Genomic DNA, 21,810 nt, shown 5'->3' on the forward strand with positions numbered 1-21,810 from the left:
AGGATGAGTGCAGCTTAACAACGAGCACTTGAATCCAAAGTTGTCCCGAGAATGACTGTCCATAGTGTATATGAGTATTCAAGATGATAAGTGGTGAAAGAAGTGTTCAACCAGAGCCAAGCGATGACAGTCAATCACATCACAGCTTACCTGATTGGAGTATCGCATGCTGACGTTGCGCTGGTCCTGGCGGGGAACGTAGCGGTGGATGGGATCAATGTCTTTAGGGCTGATCAGCTCATCCACTACATAAACCCACACACACACACACACACACACACACACACACACACACACACACACACACACACACACACCAAGATAGACACATTAACACGTACACAAAACACACGCCCACATAGACAGGAGGGCAAGCGCAAAAAAAAAAGGAGAACAAAAAAGACGAAATAATCTATTTTTCGTTGTTAACACAAATACTGACACACACATGTGCACACAATGGATGGGTCAAACTGCATCCTTAGCTTCATGTCAGTGAAGAATTAAGCAATATTTAAAATCATTAGACAACCGTGGATAATGAAATAGATTTTTTCCTGAATATTTTCTGTCATACTTCACATGGTGTAATAAATCTCATCTCATGTGACTTGATATATTAGTTTTGCGTTACATTGTAGACAGATATTAGAATGAACAGAATCAATGTGTGGGTTCAGAGCATCATGCCGAAGCGCACACACAAACACACACAGAGGCGTACCCAGCAGCTTGGCGATGTTGTAAAGGGCCTGACCGCACAGGAAGACCATCCCATCACGGCCAGAGTTGCTAGGGAAACGCTTCTGGCTTCCGTGCTTGTTCTGCTCCGCCTCCACAAAGTCAGCCGGTACGTAGTAGTATTTGGGGATCACAGCATGGCCTGGCATGGGAGAGGAGGACTGTAAGCACACTGTGTGTGTGTGTGTGTGTGTGTGTGTGTGTGTGTACTTTCTCTGGACACGTGTTACATGTGTGTTTGAGAGAAAAAAACAATCTACACTTCACTCCTGCGGTTACGGAAAACCTACTTAAATAAGGCTGCGGTTCAGACGCACACGATACGTAGGAACAATTTCACACAATACTGCATTGTATGTATGGCATTTTTAAACCAATTTTCTACTGAAGAGGAACATGTCCATGTGCTGTGCACACACATATGAGTCGAACATTATCGTGAGCTCTGTTCAATAGCTGCTTCGATGCCACCAGTCTCCTTATATTTTCCAAAATAGTCTTTTCATTTCAAACTCATACAGGCAATTAAAAACCACTCAGGTATTCATTATTTAACTGAAAATAAATAAAAAGGAGAACTCACACACAGGTACAGGAACAGTACATTTATGTACCAAATGTGTGTTTTCAGAAATCTGTCATAACAGGTACGTAATGGGCACCAGCTGCTGCACCACTGTAGTGGAACAAAGTAGTTCCTGATTGCTCGGAGTAAAAGAAAAATGCTGCCAATTCAGTCTGAATTTGAAGGTACAGTCATTCAAGTCAGTGGAAGCAGCAGACTAATCAAGGGCGCCCAGGTGCCGGAGAAAAAGCATTCGCCCACCACCGCAGAGACATGGGTTCAACACGCTGGCTAACACGACGAGACGGTGAGGGATCATGTCCGAGTAACATTGTCTCCATCTTCTACACTCTGTCCAGAGCACAAATTAAAGGTAGCAGCAATGAGGACTGCAGTGAGGGTGTGTGTGTGTGTGTGTGTGTGTGGGGGGGGGGGGGGGGGGGTATTTGGTCATTGGACACACTATAATCTTGATGGTGGCACGAGAAGAAAAGAGGAATTACAATTCATCCCATGTAAGGCTGAATAATGAAGTGAAATTGAACGACCATTCAGTCTGATTATCAGGCTACAATTCTGCTCTACAGCATCTTGAGAGTGTGGGCCAAAATGAGTACAACCCACTTCAAAGAAAATAAAGTCAAAGGATGGCACAACGGTTGCAAATGCTGCCCATTCACCACAGCACAGCGGCTCCCAGAGCTGCACCCTGCATGTGTCTGTGCATCATTAAAACAATGGGAGGCCGTGACTCCCGGGAGGCCCGGCGAACCTGCAGCAGAACACACAATAGCGGCTTCTGACAGCGGCAAATACATTTTGTGGGTTTAGACATTTTTAATGGTGAAAGAGAAAAAAAGCACACCTGTGTTATCTGTTCAAATCCAGCCAATTAACTACGGGAGTTTTGTTAATCCATAGATAACCAGTACAAAGGCACTGTGGAGATGTCCGGAGTAACATGAGTCAGCTCTGTCTCACATCATTATCCTTTCTGCACTCCAATTAGTCCTGTGCTATTATGAACGGACCAATAGGAACTCACAGCTCCTGACATTCCTATCATGTTACTGTCTCCCGACATATCAATGGGTGGAGGTGAATATAAAAGCTATTTCACAGTATGTCACAGTATGTGGGGTATGAATGTGGACGATGTGAGTTCATTTTAAGAGAAAATTCTTCATCGCAAGAGGGAGAGAGAACAGGGGCAGAAGCTCCAAAACGAACTACATAGATATGTCAAATCGGTTAAAGTTGTGTGTGTGTGTGTGTGTGTGTGTTTGTGCATTCTTAATTTGCCTCTATCCATTGGTCACTGCATTTGTGTGTGTGTCTATTAATGTCATTGCTCACCCTCATAAGACTGGAAGATGATGGGTTGAAGGAGGTCTTGGTATTCTTTGACCTGAGCGCTATTTCCTCTGAACACCCCTGCAACACAAACACACACACACACACACACACACACACACACACACACACACACACACACACACACACACACACACACACACACACATTAATGATACCAATTAAAACGTTATGATGAAACTTTTGGTTGCACAACATTTGCATTTACACAGCAGATACAGAACAAGATTAGCTTTTTTAATACTGTGAATAACTACTTTTACATGCATCTTGTCATTTCATCCATCTATTTATATAAAAATATTTACACTTTACAAGTGAAAAACACAGACTTTTAACTCCAGATAATCCACAACAACTATTAAATGCATCATGCAGGTAAATGTAAAGTATTCTTGTTCTTCTTGTTGTTGTGAAGTCTCGCTTTTTTAACTTCTGTTTACTTTGTTTTAGTCTTTTAGCTATTTGTATTAGAAAGATTATTTATGGAGTTTTCAGTAGTTAAAAGATAGTCCCATAAAGATGAACAGGCCCTAAATCTGATTTATTCCTTTGTCCTACAAACGTTAGCGGAGAATAAACCGACAGGAGGGTGATTTAATAATGCTTAAATGCACATTACTGGGAGAAAATATCCTTCATTTCTGACCATTCCCTTAGGTTCACACACAGATTTCACACATCACATATTTTTAAAAAGTGTTTCTAAGTCCTCTAAAAGCTGGCAAACACCAAAGTGATTTCCTGTCACATCCTTCAAGTCTGTCTTATATCTTCCCAATGACCCACTTGAGGCATCATAACAGCGGCTATGGATAGAACAAGGCTTACCGTCAATCATCATGTAGATGAAAAATATGGGAAACTCGCACTCGATCCCGTCAAAAAGCTGGAGAGAGACAGAGAGAGAAAGGAAATTATTGCTTTTCCATTTCAGAAAAAGGGGAGCGGCACAGCGACTTTAAAGCAGCGGATGGCTGAACTTTAGTGGCGCTGAGGACAGAACAGAAGGGCACAGGGAAAATATATAGGAGACGGGACATCGCGAATGATAACTCACAGAACACACACGAGGAATAACATTGCTTCCTTGCAAGGTCATTTTCTTTCAAGTTGTGCCGTTTGTTTTGAGGGGATCATTTGAAGGTCTGAGAAGTCAAAGAAAGTCTAAGAAAGTTACTTTGACAAATAAACAAAGAACGCTGAGGGAAGAGCTGGATCTGGAGGTTTATAGGTAACAGGTTGTATTAGTCAAGACTGCAACTGGTCCTTGTACAACAAAAAATAATAATACTTTTTTTAACGGTAGAAACAGAAGAAAAAAGTAGTGATTTTGTACTTAGAAGGTCATGGGGGGGTAGTAGTTAATGGGTAACTGCTTCAATGAGTAGGACACCAGTGACATAGTACAGTAACAATCTCTCCATAATATTACAGTAAACATAAATATCTTGTTATTTCCTGGTGAGCTTTGTAGGAAGATAAATAAACACATAAGAAGCAGAGAAGTGCCTTCAAGTGACTTCTTGCTTACACCTCTCGTTTGTTCGCAATTACTGTTGACGGACCACAACGAAAACTAAAACAAAAGTGTGTTTTGTCCTTGTTCCGAACAAAATCATCCGACCTACAGGTGCGAGGGTAAGAGATTCTTACAAAAAGATAATTTGGGTTTTTGAAAATGCTCCCAAACCTCAAAATGAGCATTCAGTTGGGTTGAGCTGACTGTGAAGGCCTCAGCATATGACTTGCCTCGTTTTGATACTCATCAAACCATTCACTGACCCATGTGTGAAGGCATGTGCATTTATTATGTCGCTCCACTAATTTATTCAGGTTTTTAATTAAATTGAACCTCTCCCTCATAAACACTTTGCAAGTCACGACTGACCGATTGACTGACTGATCGATGTGAGTGAGTGTATGCGTGACTGGGCGACCGACTGGCTGTTTTCAGTCGACAGAACACAGAGCAATAAAAGGCAGCGTGCAGCAGCAGCAGCTGGGGTGACTTTTCCGGGACAAAATCACAAATTGACACGAACGCCATCATTTGTTGGATTATTCTCGGAGTCTTACTCAGCCAGAAATCCTATTGCATCACGTGTGTGTGTGTAGTGTCACACATTTACACAAACCATCATCTGGTTACAAGTCACATGTAGCTGAGACCTTTAAGTGAATCACGGCCTTATTAGTTCCAATCATTCGATCCCATCTTGTTTATGCTCGCCTAAGGAGGACAAACACAAACACAAAGTAGAAACAACGTGATCTCATTCCACTTATCATGATACACAAGTTTTTCACGTACTTGTGAAACAGATTTTTCACGTGACATTCATCTATTGGCAGAAACGGAATAGGATTTTGAAGTATTTTCTATCGTGTATAACCACCTGAGAATAAGAATTGTGTTTTCGTTATCTTAGACTGAGCCGTTTACACGCTTGGCCCACAGGAGAAGTTACAGTTGGTTGCAATCATTCAGCACATTTAACGCCACGTCGCTAATGTGAAACGGTCGCGGTTATATAGAGGCAACAAAACTAGGTTAACGGCTGTAGTTAGGGTTAGGCAACGAAGATAATTAAAACTATAAATGCCAATACTCCTGACTATCTTTGTCCCTCGTCTTTTTCAAATAACTCCACTCTGATGGAGGATAAAAGAGATAGCATCCATTTGTAATGATGGATGGCTGTCACACACAAATATATGTGGGAGCTGCATTCACTGTCACCAAGCAGATACTACTACGTGTAGGCTTAAAACGTGCCCTCTTTAAATGTTGAAATGTCTGCCCCCTGTGATTATGCAGGAATGTGTGGCTTCAAACTGTGTATTTCAGCAGAGATGAGAGGCAATTAGAAGCTACCAGGGGCTGAGAGAGGGATGGCAGAGAGAAAAACAAAAAAAGAAGAAAAGAAGGTGCATGAAGAGATACAGAAGCAGAGAAGGGTTCATTTCGAGGGAGGGCAGTCACCCAGTGAGGCCTGTGCTTTTTGGCCCGTTGAGGCTGTAAACAGGCAGGGATCCCTGGTGTTTTGTGCTTGAGCAGCTCGACTGATTGGTAAAACTGTCTATCACACAGGCTGCTGCTCTCTGTCAATGGTAAACAGACAGGGAGCACAGACGTCTGCCCTGCTGTGAATTCTCTCTTAAACACCAACAACAACTTAACTCCATGTCTTCTGCAGGGACACCGACCTGTGTCAGAGGCTGACGTTTATGCTCATCGTTTAAAGGAGGTCGCATTTTGCTTCTTTTTTGTTGTTGTCATGTACTATGTTTCTGATGTTGTTCCACCTCTAAAACTGCCATCATTTCTCACATTCAAGAAATCAGCGGTTTGTTTTAATATTTGTCACTGGAAAAATGGTAATGTTGTGGTAACATTTACTGCATTGTGTAATTTCACCACCTTTATTATTAATATTTGCTTATGTGACAGTAAATAAATTACTGCGAACGGCAGCAGGAGCGATCGGGCGTTTAAGCTATGAAACTTAACTGTCTTCCACAGTAAATCTGCCTGTCTGCTGGAAGAACTGAGGGCAGGAAGGAGCCTGAAAGAACCATGGTCCATTTAGAGTGAAATAGAAGATATAGCAGCGTATGCTTTAGGACCTTGTGATTGAAAGGTCGCTACCACAGAATTGTCTGTGTTTTCGTCTTACAACTTTAACCCTTTCACAGTGTGTTTTCAGTTCATGAAAGGTAACACGGGGTGAGAGCTTGATTTAAGATTGGCCATTCTGTGGGTGAAGAAAGCTAGTTTCAAAGTATTCTAAATGGTTGAGTTGGTGGAAGCACTTCCACTGTCTATGTCTTGTTTTTCTGTTTTTAGCACCCAGGATCCACCTTTCTGCAAACAAAAGAACAGCCAAAGGCAATCTAATTTTCTAAAAGGGATATTGTTTTAAACATTATATTGAGCGACATAGCAGACGTGAGAGCCACGCGCAGAAATCTGTTGTGTCCTGCAGAAGTGCAGTACATTCAATAACAGGTCACTGCCAGTCGCAAGGCCTTCAGTTCACAGCTCAACTGTATGTTATGTGTACCCACCACTGAGTAGAAATGATGAGACCTCTGGAATGAAAGGTGAAACATCTTCTAGACCAAACAGAAACTCTCCCCCACCACCTCCCTGAGCTCATTAATTCTGAGAGGTTATTTCTGCAGCTATAGTGCAAGGATTTGTTTAGCATTAAGAGTCCCGCTTCTGATTCACTCATTGTACACTGAGCTGATTCTAAAGTGAATGTGCTGCCATTTCGACGCGATCAAGGGGGATTCAGAAAAGGACAATGAACTCACTATCATTCAAAAATATATATATATATATATATAATATATATATATATATATATATATATATATATATATATATATATATATGCATGAGCACACCCACTGTCAGACTCACTAACACGCACAAACACACTAAGATTGGAGGTGAAATACCTGGAGGATTAAAACACTTGAAATGGGTGAGGCTAAGTTACGGACAGATTTCTGAGCATTATCATACAAGGATAATACCTTTACAGACTTAAACACTTCAAAAACTTTTCAAATGTCACACTCTAGCACTTTCAAGTTGAACGTTTTCAGGTTTTATGCATTGCCAGCCATTAGCACTCTGCCTTTTCCTCTGCATTAACAAGTGGTTTCCTGAATAACCTCTAGGTGCATTTTTAAACATTCTATTGTTCTTTAACTCTTCATCCGATTGGGAAACCTTGGTATCTCAGTATGCATGCAGTGTTGTAAGTCTCCATGACCTTAAATCCAGCTTTTGTCACAGTGGACAACAATATTTCAAATCTATCTGTAAAGTTGGTGGTGGAGCAGCTCATTCTCTGCAATTGAAAGACAGACGGCTTCCTTTCTTCTCTAGCGGGGTTCCCCAGGGCTATATCCTGGATCCTTTACTGTTTTCTATCTACCAATCTCTTTGAGACATATTCTCCACAGATGTAATATTCATTTCAACTGCTATGCTAATAACAGTCAGCTGTACGTCTTGCTAGAACTTTGGAGTAACATTTTGTGTTTGTGTCGAATGTTTGTGATAAAATGTTGGATATGTAAGAATTGCTTCTCAACAATCCAGGTCTGGCAGGCCTATTTCCTAGAAGAATTTGCTCGGAAAACAAGATAAGAAAAATCTGTGAAATATAGCACAGATAAATAGAAAGAAAAATATTAATGTGCTTTTAGGTTTCCCACCAGCACCAACCTTCATTTCAGCAGGTTTGTAGAAGCGGCGATCCTTGTCTTCGTTAGCGGTGCGGTAGCCATCACGGAGGAAACGTTTGAAGCCGTATTTGCCCCGCAGCTTGCGGACAATCTTGTCCAGTGTCTGACTGTAGAGGGCATTGTCATCTACTGCGAAGGCAGGATAGCTGATGGTTGGAAGCAAGGCTGCATCTGTGTTCTGCCCGGGAGAGAAGATTTAACACAAACACCTGAAATAAAATACTGTTCCACAATGTTTTTTTAATTATTTTTAATTACATTGAGAGAAACTTCCAAGACAAACATTTTTATATGACAAATTTATATGACCATAACTAAACTTCAATTGTATTCACCGGTGTCATAATATCGGAAATAATGAGGAATTAGATTTCAATCCTATCAGCTTAGACCATTTAGCACATACATCTTTGTGTTCTTCAGGGTTATATACTAAAAGGCTGTGTATGCCTTTTACCAGGTTAAGAGAGAATTCTTCTGGTTATGAACAAAACTGCCTTATTTTCTATCAAGGACTGTCTGAATTAGAGCGATCGTTAGGGATGAATATTGTTGTTAGGCTTGACAAACCATGATGACTGGGTATCTAATTCTTGTATTTGGTTTAGTCTATTAAGCAGTAAAAATGAAAGCTATTAGGGCCCATCCTCGCATGCAAACGGCTATGAATATTTAAGGTTTATTAATAGACGGCAGATCTTTCAGAAATAAAAGACTTGCTTTCCATATTCTGTGTGAACTCAAACAGCTACGAGACTAGATTTCGGTGCAAAATATGGTCGACTGTTTGATGCTTCTGTTACGTTTTGCATTGTCACCTTTTTTTTAACTTCTACACATCTCTCCGACTTCTTGTTACAACTCTAATTTACATGTTAACCTCCTCGGCAGCAGCAGCTGAAATGGGGTATTAGCTTGCAGAACACATTCGGTGCAGGCATTGAATTTAATATTGAATTCCAATCTCTTGCCATAGTGTACGCGATACTCATATGATATTAATAATTTGGTTAGCTTGACATAATCCTGTCCGTCTCTCGCTCCCTACTGCACTCCATCCTTCCAGCCCCTTAACGTTTATCTGATGCAGCTGTAATGCCCCTCTCGTCGTCTAATTACACTCATTTCCTCGCAAGCTGACTGCCGGCTATTCTGCCCGACACGTTCAGCACACACAAAAAGAGATGTGATCATGTAAGTGTCTGCAAGCGGTGGAGTGTAGAGAAGGGAATGGCTTTGCTCTTCCTTTTTCTCTACGTACCACTTATTTTCTTCTCGCGCCCCCCCGCCTGCTTGCTTTTTCAACTTTACCTCCCTCCAGCTCTGCAGCCATCTCTCGCTTTCCCAATTTCTGATCAAGGTGGAAGCATCAATGGCACAGTTACAGCCAGTGTAATGACTGCACCACGAGGGACACTTTGAATTACAGACATCCCCTCACATACCGACGAGAGTATCGTTTGGTTTTAGCAGTTGCATAGATGGACTCACATGTGAGCGAGACTCTCGGGGCAGTAAGGAGCACAGGGTCTGCCTGTTCCTGTTGTGGGCGTCCAGGTCCACAAATATCACCGACCACGAGCAGCCCTGCGGAGCAAAACACATTGGCAGAGAGCATCACGGTCACGGCTGAACTATTTACTCATAACAGGTACACCAACAGCACACATAAACATGCAGAAGGATGGATAACAAGTCCCCCCCCGCCGAGAAAAAAGGCTGAAATGACTTAAGGCCCCTTCAATCACACCTCCGCACATAAAAACACACTCTTTTGCTGTAAAACCAGGCGGATATATTTGGGTTGTACATGTTTTTGAAGTACAGTGTGGGAGTGCTTGAACAACAGTGAGTCAAGAGACACCCAATCACTTCAAAAGTCCCCACGTACAAAACAGAAGTGCTGCTACTCCAATGCAGTCTGTCCATCCATCCAGTGCACTTAAACACCCCTGGGCGAGAGAGGAGGGGCAGTATTTATGTTTTTACTTCGTAAGGGAAGTGATCAAACCTCTCTGGCTCTAAAAAAAAAAAAGCCGGTCCAGTCCACTTCATCCATCCACCAGCAGCACTTACATAAAACCTACTGAGCCACTCCTGCAACCTGCTAAGCAGTTTCTAATGTAAGTCGAATGCATTATGTATGAATATTGCCAGAGTCTACTTTTCTTTCCTCTAAAAAAACAGATCCTGCCAAGGCTTTTAGTCAAATCAGCAAGCTTTCCTGTCGCAATTTGCATAGTGCAGTGGATTGCTGGCCACCGGTGTAGGCAGCTGTGTGACAAGTTCAGGGAAATGGCCCTCTCAGGGAAACCTTCTCTGGTGTTATAGCAGCCGAGTGTAAGAAAGCCAAGCGTGTAAGATGAGGGATTTTGCCTTGGATGTGTGCCCTTTTGACAGGGGTTGTCTTTTGGTGTTGTTCTTTTAAAGCCGTCCAAGCTGTATTTTAAAAAGCAATGGATATGTTTTGGTTTGTTTGCTTTTCTTAGTTACTTTGGGTCCTACAACAAACACCAACAAAAAAAATGTATAATGACCGTATAATACGAGTTGATTAAAAGCCACCATACTCTATGCAAGAAAACCTTCAATGTCCCTGCTATTATTACGGGTTGCTAATAAACGTTGACAGGATGTAGATTGTATAATACCCATAACGTACATCCACCTGACACGGCTTTCTGAGCATTGATGTGTGTGATTAAATTCTAAGATTTAAGTCAGCACAGAAAAGTAACCTCTCTTCCACACAAGCACAGAGACCCCCCCCCAAAAAAATAAATGATGGCTGGATTGATTTAGGTGTGTGTCCGCTCCAGCACATCCCTGCTCTTGACTGGGTGTGAATTGGGTGACAATCCCGAGATAGAAAGTGGAAGCTGTAAGGATTTGATTGTCCAGCCGTGTGTACACAGCTCTGTGGATTTAATGACTGGCTTTAGAGTGGAAGGATCCTCCTCTTGGCGAGATCAATTTTATCTGCAGAGTTCAATTTGTCACACCGAGAAGCTGCTATCTTTTGCATCGGTTTGCCTGACTCGGATGGATCGTGAAAAAAAAAATCTAAAGTTTAACAAACTGAGGACATTGTGTCTCCATTCAACTAGTACAAAGGCTAAATGTGACGCACACCCACAAGAGTCTGCAGCTGGTGTAAAATGTGGTAGCGGAGTCCAGACCGTACTGGATGTTCTGGTTAAAGAGGTGAGGGGAGCTACATCTGTCGTTGGACGGATGAGAGCTAGCTGGGAAATCAAGATTGATGGAGATCGTTAATAATCAACTGGCCGGCTTGTAGCACTTCCATTCCCATAGAGGGACAAGAGACTGGATGAGACACTTGCACCCACACTTACAAAGGCACCACGCAGCATGGGTCATACATCAGCTACCTCTATAAATTGATTTTTTTTCAACAGGCTGAGCTTGATGACAAAATCCATTTCCAGGCACAGTTAACCCCCGTCATTTTGTAGCTGGACGGAGGAGAAAAACTAACAGAGACTTCAGTACACACTCATCCCGACAGCCTCATGCGTTGATCAGAAAAATACTCATTTGCAGTAGATGGCCGGAGAAGCCGTCGCTGGCTAAAAGTCAGAAGAAGAGAATAGGCTTTCTACAATAAGTGCAGGGCTTCCTTTTCCAATCCATTAGCAGATGTAATGAATGTCCCTGTTTTCCTTTCCACCACACGGGCAAGAAATAAAAGAGACATATTCACTAATGGACACTGTTAGGCAGATTCGGAGAGAAACCAGGAACAAACATGTGGCTATTGATCAAAGTCTGCTGAGCCACACACAAACATATTAGATGAATCTCCTGATGGTGAAACGTCCACTTAGTCCGGCATCGATGAAAGCAGCACTAATCAAGCCGATGTACTTTTAACAGCCGTTGCTTCGGCTACGCAGGATGCAAACAGCTAGCACATCTCGCTGATGAAGGGAGCTTTGATGGGCCTCGGCAGATCTGATTTGGAGAATACGCTGTCCATCTATAATGCCATCTTGTGCCATGTGACACGATAAGCCAAGACTCATTGGGACTCGCATGAGGAGGAGGAAATTATTCAAATACCTGGTTTCCAAACAGGTTGAATCCATTGATGGCCTCCAGAGCAGCTTTAGCCAAGCCCACAGAGCTGCAAAGACAAGAAACACGGAGAATCACGTGACACATAATAAGCTAATTTCACTGACATTGATGCACCACAGGGCAGATGTGAAAGAATACAGGCCTGAGTAATATGGCCCAAAATCTTGTATCCTGAGAAAAGTCATTTCATATCTCGACAAACATATATATCACGATATAGCATGTTTTCTGGTAATTCAATAAATAAATGGTCTATATGAAATAACCATGAAATGGTTTTGTATACCCCTGTGTGAATTTAGTACTTGGCAAATAAAACAAGTATTTTCTCATTAAATTTAGAACTTGAGTGCAAAACAAACATTCCAAGTGAAATTATAGAGAAACAATTAGTTAAGACAATTGTTTGATTTAACTACACTAGGGTATTCCCATAAGCAGACTTCTGTTAAATTCAAATTTTCATAGACATTTGTTTCTTATTATCCATGTTGACGATAATAATAATTGCGTGTCATGACTTATCCATATGATTCCATTGAAAGATGATAAATTATCATACTGAATTAATTGCCCAGCCCTAAAACAATACTTCACTTTTTTATTTTTAAGTTTCATTCAGAATCGCACTTAAATCTTAAACTGCTATCTGTTAGGACACAACAGAGTTTAAGGGTCCTGAGATTATGGTCGACTGTAGATAATGGATCTCTTTAATATAAACCTTGTCCTGTATTTCACACTGGCTGGCTGCTGTGAATGCAATGCAGACCCAGCGTGAATCAATTTCACTGTCGTTCCGTTTCCCTTTCTGCTCGGCCAAGATTTCCCGAGAAAAGAAGAGGAGGAGGAAAAGAATTGCAACGGGAACTTGCCGATCACTGGCGGTAGCTCTGCTGACATGACAAAACGCGCTCAATACCATTAGTGAGGCCTGAATCTATAATACAGAGGATGGCTGGCTAATTCAGCCTGGAACAGAGCTCTGCTGAGACTAGTAATACGGCCAGCTCTGCTCGGGAAGGCTGTCAGCGGCAACTCGCACAGAGGCAGAGGAGACATGACGCTTTCAGGGGGGAAACGGGAGGTTAGAAGAGAGATAGCAGGAAACAGGCCCAAAGGAGCAACATGATGCAACAGTTTCAGTTGACAGTTGGAGATAAAGATTTTGTATGATGAAAAACTTGCTGCAGACTGTTGGTCCATGAACACATACTGTAGACTGCACAGGAACATTCTGCTACTCTTACAATAAATGTGTTTACACACAGCAGCTCATATCTCAGTTGAGGTCGTAAGGGGTTAATTACTTCATATGTGAGTCAATGGACGGCCACTCACATCAATATAAGGCCGCCTTATCTTAAAAGTTTCACACTTTGGTCAAGTGATGACAACTGACTCATCTTCACGACAACTGACTCCGGCGAATAACGAGCACCTGGTGTCAGTTTGTAAACTGATGCATTAATGTAGTTTTGCTGCTGTTAAATGCCGCCCCCATTTACTTCAATTTAATAAAACTTTTCTCAGTTTTTTGATTCTTCGTTCACCGTGGAGGTATGTTAGAAAAGTTTTCTTCAAGAATTCAAGTTAACGCAGGGAGTTTAGTTTATAAAACAAATGGTCATTTTGTGGATGAATTCCTTTAAGGCCTTAAAACTAGATTTTGACACAGTGCACCTCTAAAAGACAAGACAATTTCTAATGTATTAATAGTTTAACTGAATCTGTGCTTTAGTTGTCCACATCGTTTAGTCATAATTTAGTAATCAAATGACTAAAAGCCAAATAAACCAAATAAACCAAATAAACCTTGGACCTTTGGAGCCCCTGGAGATCCAGGGTTCTCAGGCAGTTCCCCGGTGGATAAACCACTATTAACTGGCTATGAAATACAAGCACCCATATATATATATATCGTGTGTATATATATATATATACTAATAACATACAGTACAGCAGCATTCACATGATTCATGTACATAAATGTAAAAACTCACTATCATGAATGATAGATGTTCACGAGAACAAGAAAAGCAGCTTCTTACAATATTGGACATGCCGCTCTAAATAAAACACTCCGGTCGAGCCTTTTGACCGGGTGTGAGGATAAACACGAGGCAGAGGCAATCATTTGATTTGATATGGACAAATGAACACATCCTTTCCCGTTCATTTCCACTGAGCCTCTTCTCCTGCCCACTGGCACTCCGGGACGAGAGATGACTGCTCAATTTGATCGTTTACACAGATCTTGTTTACACAGAACTATTTTGAATCTGCCCCCGCCACAGTTCACGCACACGGCACGTTAATTGGCATTGCGGCAAACGGCATGTATTAGCCGGCTCACTAATTGTGGAAATCCAAAGACTGACCTCGAGGGGAGGAAGCAGAAGAAGCACAAGACACTGCGCTCCTTCACTACATCGAATGTGTTATCTTTTCTTGAGGATATCTTGGCAAGCTGCTGCCAGCAGCCTTGGATTGTTGGAGGAAGAAAAATAAAAACAGGCTCCTCAAGAGATAAGATGGCAGAAATTGAGGATCTTTATCAAGACACTGCGGGAGGAGAGGGAGGCGAGTTTGATGATAAATCAGCTCGGTGCACATAAGGAAAACTCTCTGATACCTGAGTCGGACAGTGCTGGTGTTCAAACATGTGGTCCAAAGTCCTTATCTTCATAGTAGTTAATAGTTCAGTCGGTCCATTACGTTCTTCCTCAATGAAGATTGTGTAGCTCACTGATTTATGTTATGTCAAAGTGTGTTCATTTGACATTTAATTTGGATATATGATTTAAAACTGACACGCTGACCCCAAACACACCGTATGAGATGACGTAGGCTCATCTCTCCTTTTTTTTAAGGAAGCCATATTTCCCATAATTCATGCTGCCTCCTGTTGTAAAGCAGCTGTTCTTACTTCTCCTACCTGTTGGACTATTCGTTCGGAGGGACAGCAAGAAGGAAAAAAAGTAAAATTACATTTTATTGAGCAAACATCAATATAGAATTCCTTCTTTTTCTGACCAGTCTGGCATTGCATCGTCAAATTGCCATTCGGCGCATGGCCACGCCCCCTTTTGGGGGAAAGAATGGTGCCGTTACATAAGGAGAGAAACCGGGAACGCGCAGAGAAGCTGCTGTGTAGCGGGTTGACCGAGGCTTTAAACACTGAGATTTGAGGCACATTAGATACGTTTCAAATTAAAACGGCAAACGGCTAAACGATGCTGGTGACAGTCGCTACGGGTGGATGGCTAACTTGAGTGGGAGGCTGCTGCGGTGCGTTCAAGCAGCAGACTGCCATGTCCAACCAAATCTCGGCCGATAGATCAAACAGTTGGCCCTTTAACAGGCTGATTATTTACAGGCAACATATTTGATGGTTTACGTTTGCTCTGTGCTGGCTCAATGTCTAAACAAGTCACTGTTTGTTAACTTTATAGGGTGATAATATGTCAATGTTACAACGTTACAACAGATTGGTGCACTTCCCTAAATTGGCCAAAAGAATCTATTTGTGCTGTGGTTAAGTTGCAGATTTCCACCTTAACTGTAATAGTGTGTGTTAAAGTCTTATTCCTGACTTTCTGTAGACATGGCAACATCCCTTGTTTTGCAGAATGAAACTTATCTCTGTTGCAACTTGGATTGACAAGATGACAGTGTTTTGGTTCTCTTGATTATTGCTCACGATCTAACAGTCTACAATGACCCCTTCAGGAAGTTATTTCACAGATGAAATTGAAAGAAGTCCGCTTTAATAGAGACATTAAATACATAAAATAATAATATCCACCAGTAAAATGAAGACCAAAGAAAAGCTGATAAAAGGTTGTTTGTTGTACAACAAATATATTCGTCATATAATCCTTGTTTTTAAAGCAAGCATTCAAAATTCAAACGACGTGCACTTCAAAGCACATTTCTTCTCTGCTGATAATGTAGTAGTCTAAAAACATAAAAATGTGATGCTTCATTTCAATAGAAATACAATTGAAACAAACAAAAGAGCGATCACTCTTCCCAGCCCTCTGCTGTGTCCTGTGTGGCCTCTGAACACAAGCCTGCTGGAAACGTCAGACGTGGCTAAAAACAGTGGAACGGACGAATATCTCATCAATCATATCAGCTGTAAGGCCAGGAGATCACGGCACTATCACTGCTCGCATCATTGCGCTTTCATACGTGTACAACTTTCTCTGTTTCTCCCCAATTCTGTTCATCCCTTCACCTTTTATCTCACACCATTCCTTCCTTCCTTCCATTACATCCCTCTTCCTGTGCTCCCTCCATCCCAGCCGATTGGCACTATTATATCATCATTACACCACAGGCAACGCGCAGATATTCTGGTAGTTAGTAGTCCCCCGCTCTCTTGTTGCTGACTGTTTACTTCAGTACAATGTTGTGGAAAGTTTCAACCGTGAACACACGCCCACCCGCTCTGCACCGGCATGAGCAACGGAATTCAACAAAAAGCTAAAATGCAAACTGTGGAATCTACAGCATCACAGTGATCGGTACACAATGAAATCTATATTGGGAATACAGTGTACTTCTCAGAGGCACTGGGGAGAAAATAAAACCGTGGGTCAGTCCCACTCCTTGTGGGGTTTTTTTTGACGTCGGTATACATTGATTGACGTCAAACTACGCCGACACAGCTGGCGGCACATCGGTAAAGTGCTATAAAAATCAGAATAGTGTTTAACGAGACTGGATGTCATCTCACTTGGTAACAACCTGTAAATGCTCACAGTCGAACACGACCAAGTGCTTTTATTAATGCATGTTCTTTGTGTGTTGCTCAGCTTGTGACTGACCTGGAATGCAGCTCAGTGCTGCCGTTGTTGTATTTGCTGCCTCTCTCCCACATGCCGTAGTCAGGCACCCTGTAGGCTCTTTCCACACAGAACACCAGGTTCTGGATGAAGGAGACCTGCACACAAAAAAAAACACATCAAACACAGGAAGACACGGGATGCAATACAGACACCTGCATGCGGGATCACACACACACACACATGTGCACTCACAGATCCCGGGCTGCAGACAGTAGACACGTTTTCATATTGAGACACGCGATAATTTCAGCTGCAGCTACACATGCACTCGCATCCTTACTCTCACTTACGTACGTATACAGTAATGAGCGACCTCTGGTATTGATCTGGGGTGAGGTGTGAAACTCTCCCGCTCATTATGGGGGTTAGAAAAGTGGTGAAGAAAGCTGATTCCTCATCAACGCTCAAGGTCACACTGTCCCCGCAGCTAACGGACGAGGTGTAAGTGAGACAGCGTGTGAGGTCACAGCTTCGCCGGCTTGTCTGCTGCCCGTGACGCGACACCGAATGGACACATATCAAAACGTCCATTTATAGCACAAGTTTGATTATCAGCGCATCGCTCTTTTATTACAGACACAAGACACAAAACACAAAACGGTGGCCCCGTGGTTTTAAAGTCGCAATTAGGAGCGCCTGGCTGTGGAGAAGGACCCGGTGTCCATGAGAGACATGTGGAAATCAATGTGCACGTCTAGAAATAAACTAAAAGGGAGAGGCATACAATGTGTGATGACTTAAAGGCCTTGAATCATTAAAAAGAGTGCGTGCGCATGCGTGAGTGTGTGTGTGCTTGACTGATGGGAGATTTAATCTAAAATGACAAAGTTGGGGGGAGAGAGAGAGTGAGAGACGCAGATACAACCTGTGTGGGACTTAACTAGGCCAGTCTGTGAAGGAGGGCAGGGAACGGGGGAGCGAAGCAGATGAGGCAGGGAAAGAGAGAAAGGTTCGCTGCTTCTCTTTTTTCGGGCTTTTATGAGTGGAGTGATTAACGAGGGGAACTTTTTAGTATCTTAATGGTATCTTAATGAATGTTACTGCCCACCGGCCAAACAAGACTCTCCGTCTCCCTGCCGCCAGACGACAGTCCCTGCTAGTTCCGCCTTATTTTATTTTTGGTGGTGGTGGTTTGGGCACAGGGGAACTACTGCAAAAGAATACTACATGTGCTGCTACTTTTGCCAGCAGCACTCACACAGTGGGGGAAAAAAAAATATGCATACACCTGTATTATGTGGGGGGGGGGGGGGGACAAAATACAGGCTGGGATACACACTAGGCTAATGAGATGCTCCATTTCATGCTGCATGAGACTGAAAATGGCATCTGGAAGGAGGTCGATAGTGCATCTTCTCAGAGGACACGCAGCAGCCTTTTCTATACCACCTACGTCAAGGAAAAAAAAAGAAATACTGCAATGCAGCTTCCAGCTCAGTCAAGTAAACGCCAATGGACTTCACAAGCTGTGACAGCTGACAGCAAACTAATAAACGATGCCGTAACAGTGTGATTCGTCCAAATGGAACACTTTTCCAAAAGCGTTCGGCGAGAACACAAGGCCCTTTTGCTCACTATATCTGATGTTAGTTAATAGAAGGCTGGTGGGGTGAAAAGAAACGCCTCAATTTGAATTTTGCAATCTAATAAGCAGTGTTTAAACATGCAAATTAAGAGACAGGACTGCCCTCGTAATAAAAGCAGCATTGTCAATTTGTTTGCCATCAGAAGCGAGACATGGAGGAAAAATGAGAGGTTTTTTCGGGAGGGTTTTTCTGTAAACAAAGTGAAGACTGCACACACTAATTGGTTAGTGGCAAAATGTTTTACTATGTCTTTACTTTCTTAAGATAAGCCCAATCTAGTAAACAAACGGATTTCTTTACCAGCGGCACAAATTTCCCCGCTCCGTGGCGGTAAGTAAAGCTGTGAATGAGCAGACTATAAAAACTAACAGAATTAATGAAGTTCCAAGTGCTCCTCGGGGCCGCACAATAAACAGCATAGTGTGTAAACTTAATGACCAAGTTGCCCTGTTGTTTTGTTAAGAGACAAACATGAAGAAGACAAAAACTGACACCGGACAGATACATCAAACTCTGGGGAAAAGCATTCAAAGCCTTTCGGTAATAGCCTGGGTTGGTGCGCTGCCAAATAGGACGTTACCGGTTCGATTCCCAGGAGGACATTTAATGAAATCATCTAAACGTTTCCCTGTTGAAAGTCAATTGAGCGGCTCAGCAAAAAACATAAATGTGAGCGGGGCTATAAAAGTGAGATACTGTCCCCCGATCCTGCATTTGTGTCGGCTCCAGGATATCTGCTGGGGATTTAGGGTACATCTAACTGCCCTCAGAAATCCCTTGCACTTACTTTAAAGCATCTGGTCGGACTTTCAGGAGGAAGCATCGCACAATTTAAGACTCATGAATCTCATTAGGTCGCACAATTTGTTTTAGAACACATTTTAGTGTGGTACAATTTTCCCAATAGGAATTTTCACGTGCAAGCGCACACACTCATGAGGTGCCAAATGGTTCTCGTAAATGTCAGAATGCAGTTTAGAGACGCTTCAAAATATGTTAATTACAAGGATGATGTATATTTATTTTGGATCGACAGTACTCGGAGATGTTAGCTGTCGAGTCATGTACAGAGGAAGAAGACTACAGGTCTGCTGATATGCTAGCAACTCTGTGTCGCTGCACTTAACACTGGCCATCAGTGTATTGATGTTTAGTAGTAATGTTTACCACTTTGATCATCTTAATGCTAACATTTGTACAGCTGATGATAATTGGACATGGTCATTAATGAATGTTTTGCAGAGCGGTCATAAAACAAAGTATTGGACAAATGAATGGCAGATCACCAAAGCGACACAAAATAGTTGTTGAGATATTTCAGTCAAGATCAAAGTGGTGGACCGAGCGACAGACAGACATCGCCGTTCCTCGAGCACACAGGAGCGTGGACCAAAATACTGTCGGTGGTGATTTTATGTGCAGTTTAAACTGTTTCACTCACTTGAAAAATCTCTCATGTATAAATACAAAATTAAAATACTGAGCGCAGCATTCTATTCAATGTGTTATTATCGTTGGACGAAGAGAAGTAAACTGTTTGGGACTCAAGCTGGACACTGATTGCTGCTCGTAGATGAGCCGAAGGATATCAGACCAATAGCCAGGACCGGGCGTAAATACCCGGTGTCCAGCATCGATTACCTCGGCAGTCATTTTAGCGCCTTGTTTACCTCATCGGTGTTGTAAATGATTTGCAGACCAGAGCAGATCATCTCCACCAGGTACAGCAGAAACAGGGAAACGGCATCGATCTGCAGCAATGACAGAGGGAAGGACAGAGTGGATAAGATACCATTAAAAAAAACATCACTGACATTTGTACAGGATTCGTCAATATGGGTGTCTTTGATTTCCTACACAGTGCAGAGACTGAGGCGTGAGCTTTACATTAGCTATTAGGCCTTTGGCATTGGGTTGGTATCATCAATCACGCAATTTAATTCATTTTGCAAAGTTGTTGGAGAATAAATCACAACCAAGACTTAAATGTGTCTACAGTAAGTGTTTAACAAATACACAGCTCGGATGATTTGTGACGTTTTCTTCGTCACAGCATTAGAATTCAGATTTTCTATTTAGCTCTCACGAGAAATGAAGTCTCCATCCAAACCGTACACACCAATTTCACCTCTGTCAATGGAATTGACAGAACAATAAGCTGTTTTAGTGCCCATTTAATGCACATCCACCTCTGAGGACAAGTCAATTTTCCAACCGTACATGCATACGGCTGAGGTTCTTCCCTGACCACAACCAGTGAAATCATTTTCTTTTTTTATGTGATCAGAGACACAATACAGGAGTAATGCGGTGGCATTTTACTCTACGGTCTTTACAACATGCAATAAAAACGTGTCTCTTTAGCCTTAAGAAGCTCCTCGCCTTTTCAGACGTCATCCTTCCATCTGGATATTTCGTTGAGGTGCACAGATACTAATGCACATTTCCCAAACGCACACGTACACAATGTGCACATGCACATTGCGGGAAAAAAAACACATTTTCAACTGAGGGTTTGCCTCATTTCTGCACTTGTCTGCTCGCTGGCTGACCTGCAGGTGGTGGTAGTCGCTGTAGGAGTGCACCTCGTCGCCGGTGACTACGTCGAACACTGAGTGCAGACACTTGGAGGGGCTGGGGTCCTGTTTGAACAGCTCCACCTGGTAGAGAGAGACACACGGAGACCGAGAGGACAGGATGAAAGAGAGAGGGTCAAGGGTAATAAGCATGGAGAGGGGGAGACAGTCATTTCCTTACAAGAGGTACAGTGCACCACAGTAGCAGCCTTGAACACATTCAATGACACATAAATAGGAACCTTGCGTATTGAGTTAATGCATGGAAATTCACTGTCATGGTAACGTCTGTTGTGCTCCAATGGGAGTTTTGTTTCTTTGTTGTATACTGAGGCGATCTCCTCGTCCACGTTTTTACACCTAACCATTAAACCTTGATTAGGACTTCAACTCCTTTCAACAGACTTCCTCCGTCATTCACTTACAATGGATTCATATTTTTTTGCTCCCTATCTTTAAAAGGAGACCGGAAATATGCATATATAAGCCTCATGGTCGAGGAGTTATTACTTATTCATGCTGGCTGTGTCATTATTGGCATCTTCTTTTCCGAGGGAATAGGCTAGGGGATATGTTGAGGGCATATATGCGACAATTTCCTAATAAACACTGTACTGACTGATACAAAAATCCCTCTCAATCATCACTTATGACCCATTATGCCTGTATTTTCTCTTTTCGTCTTATTTTGCTGAGCATTTGAACCCCCACATGTGGGTCAAACACCAGCGCTTTGCCCCGCC

At 42.4% G+C, this 21,810-nt stretch overlaps 1 protein-coding gene across 4 annotated transcripts in view; it reads right to left on the minus strand.

Moving 5' to 3' along the window:
* phkb (phosphorylase kinase, beta) overlaps window positions 1-21,810 on the minus strand; it is an 89,191-nt gene that overhangs the window by 44,376 nt on the left and 23,005 nt on the right. For all 4 annotated transcript variants that reach the window (XM_079162458.1, XM_079162455.1, XM_079162456.1 and 1 more), the window contains 10 exons: window positions 21,044-21,151; window positions 20,162-20,242; window positions 16,885-17,000; window positions 12,032-12,095; window positions 9,440-9,535; window positions 7,929-8,126; window positions 3,512-3,569; window positions 2,663-2,740; window positions 725-883; window positions 151-245 (listed from right to left, as the gene is read on the minus strand). In XM_079162458.1, the coding sequence (XP_079018584.1) occupies window positions 151-245; window positions 725-883; window positions 2,663-2,740; window positions 3,512-3,569; window positions 7,929-8,126; window positions 9,440-9,535; window positions 12,032-12,095; window positions 16,885-17,000; window positions 20,162-20,242; window positions 21,044-21,151 (1,053 nt within the window). The remainder of the gene's footprint in view (window positions 1-150; window positions 246-724; window positions 884-2,662; window positions 2,741-3,511; window positions 3,570-7,928; window positions 8,127-9,439; window positions 9,536-12,031; window positions 12,096-16,884; window positions 17,001-20,161; window positions 20,243-21,043; window positions 21,152-21,810) is intronic.

This window comes from Pholis gunnellus, assembly GCF_910591455.1.
Source record: "Pholis gunnellus genome assembly, chromosome: 1".
Taxonomy (NCBI): domain Eukaryota; kingdom Metazoa; phylum Chordata; class Actinopteri; order Perciformes; family Pholidae; genus Pholis; species Pholis gunnellus.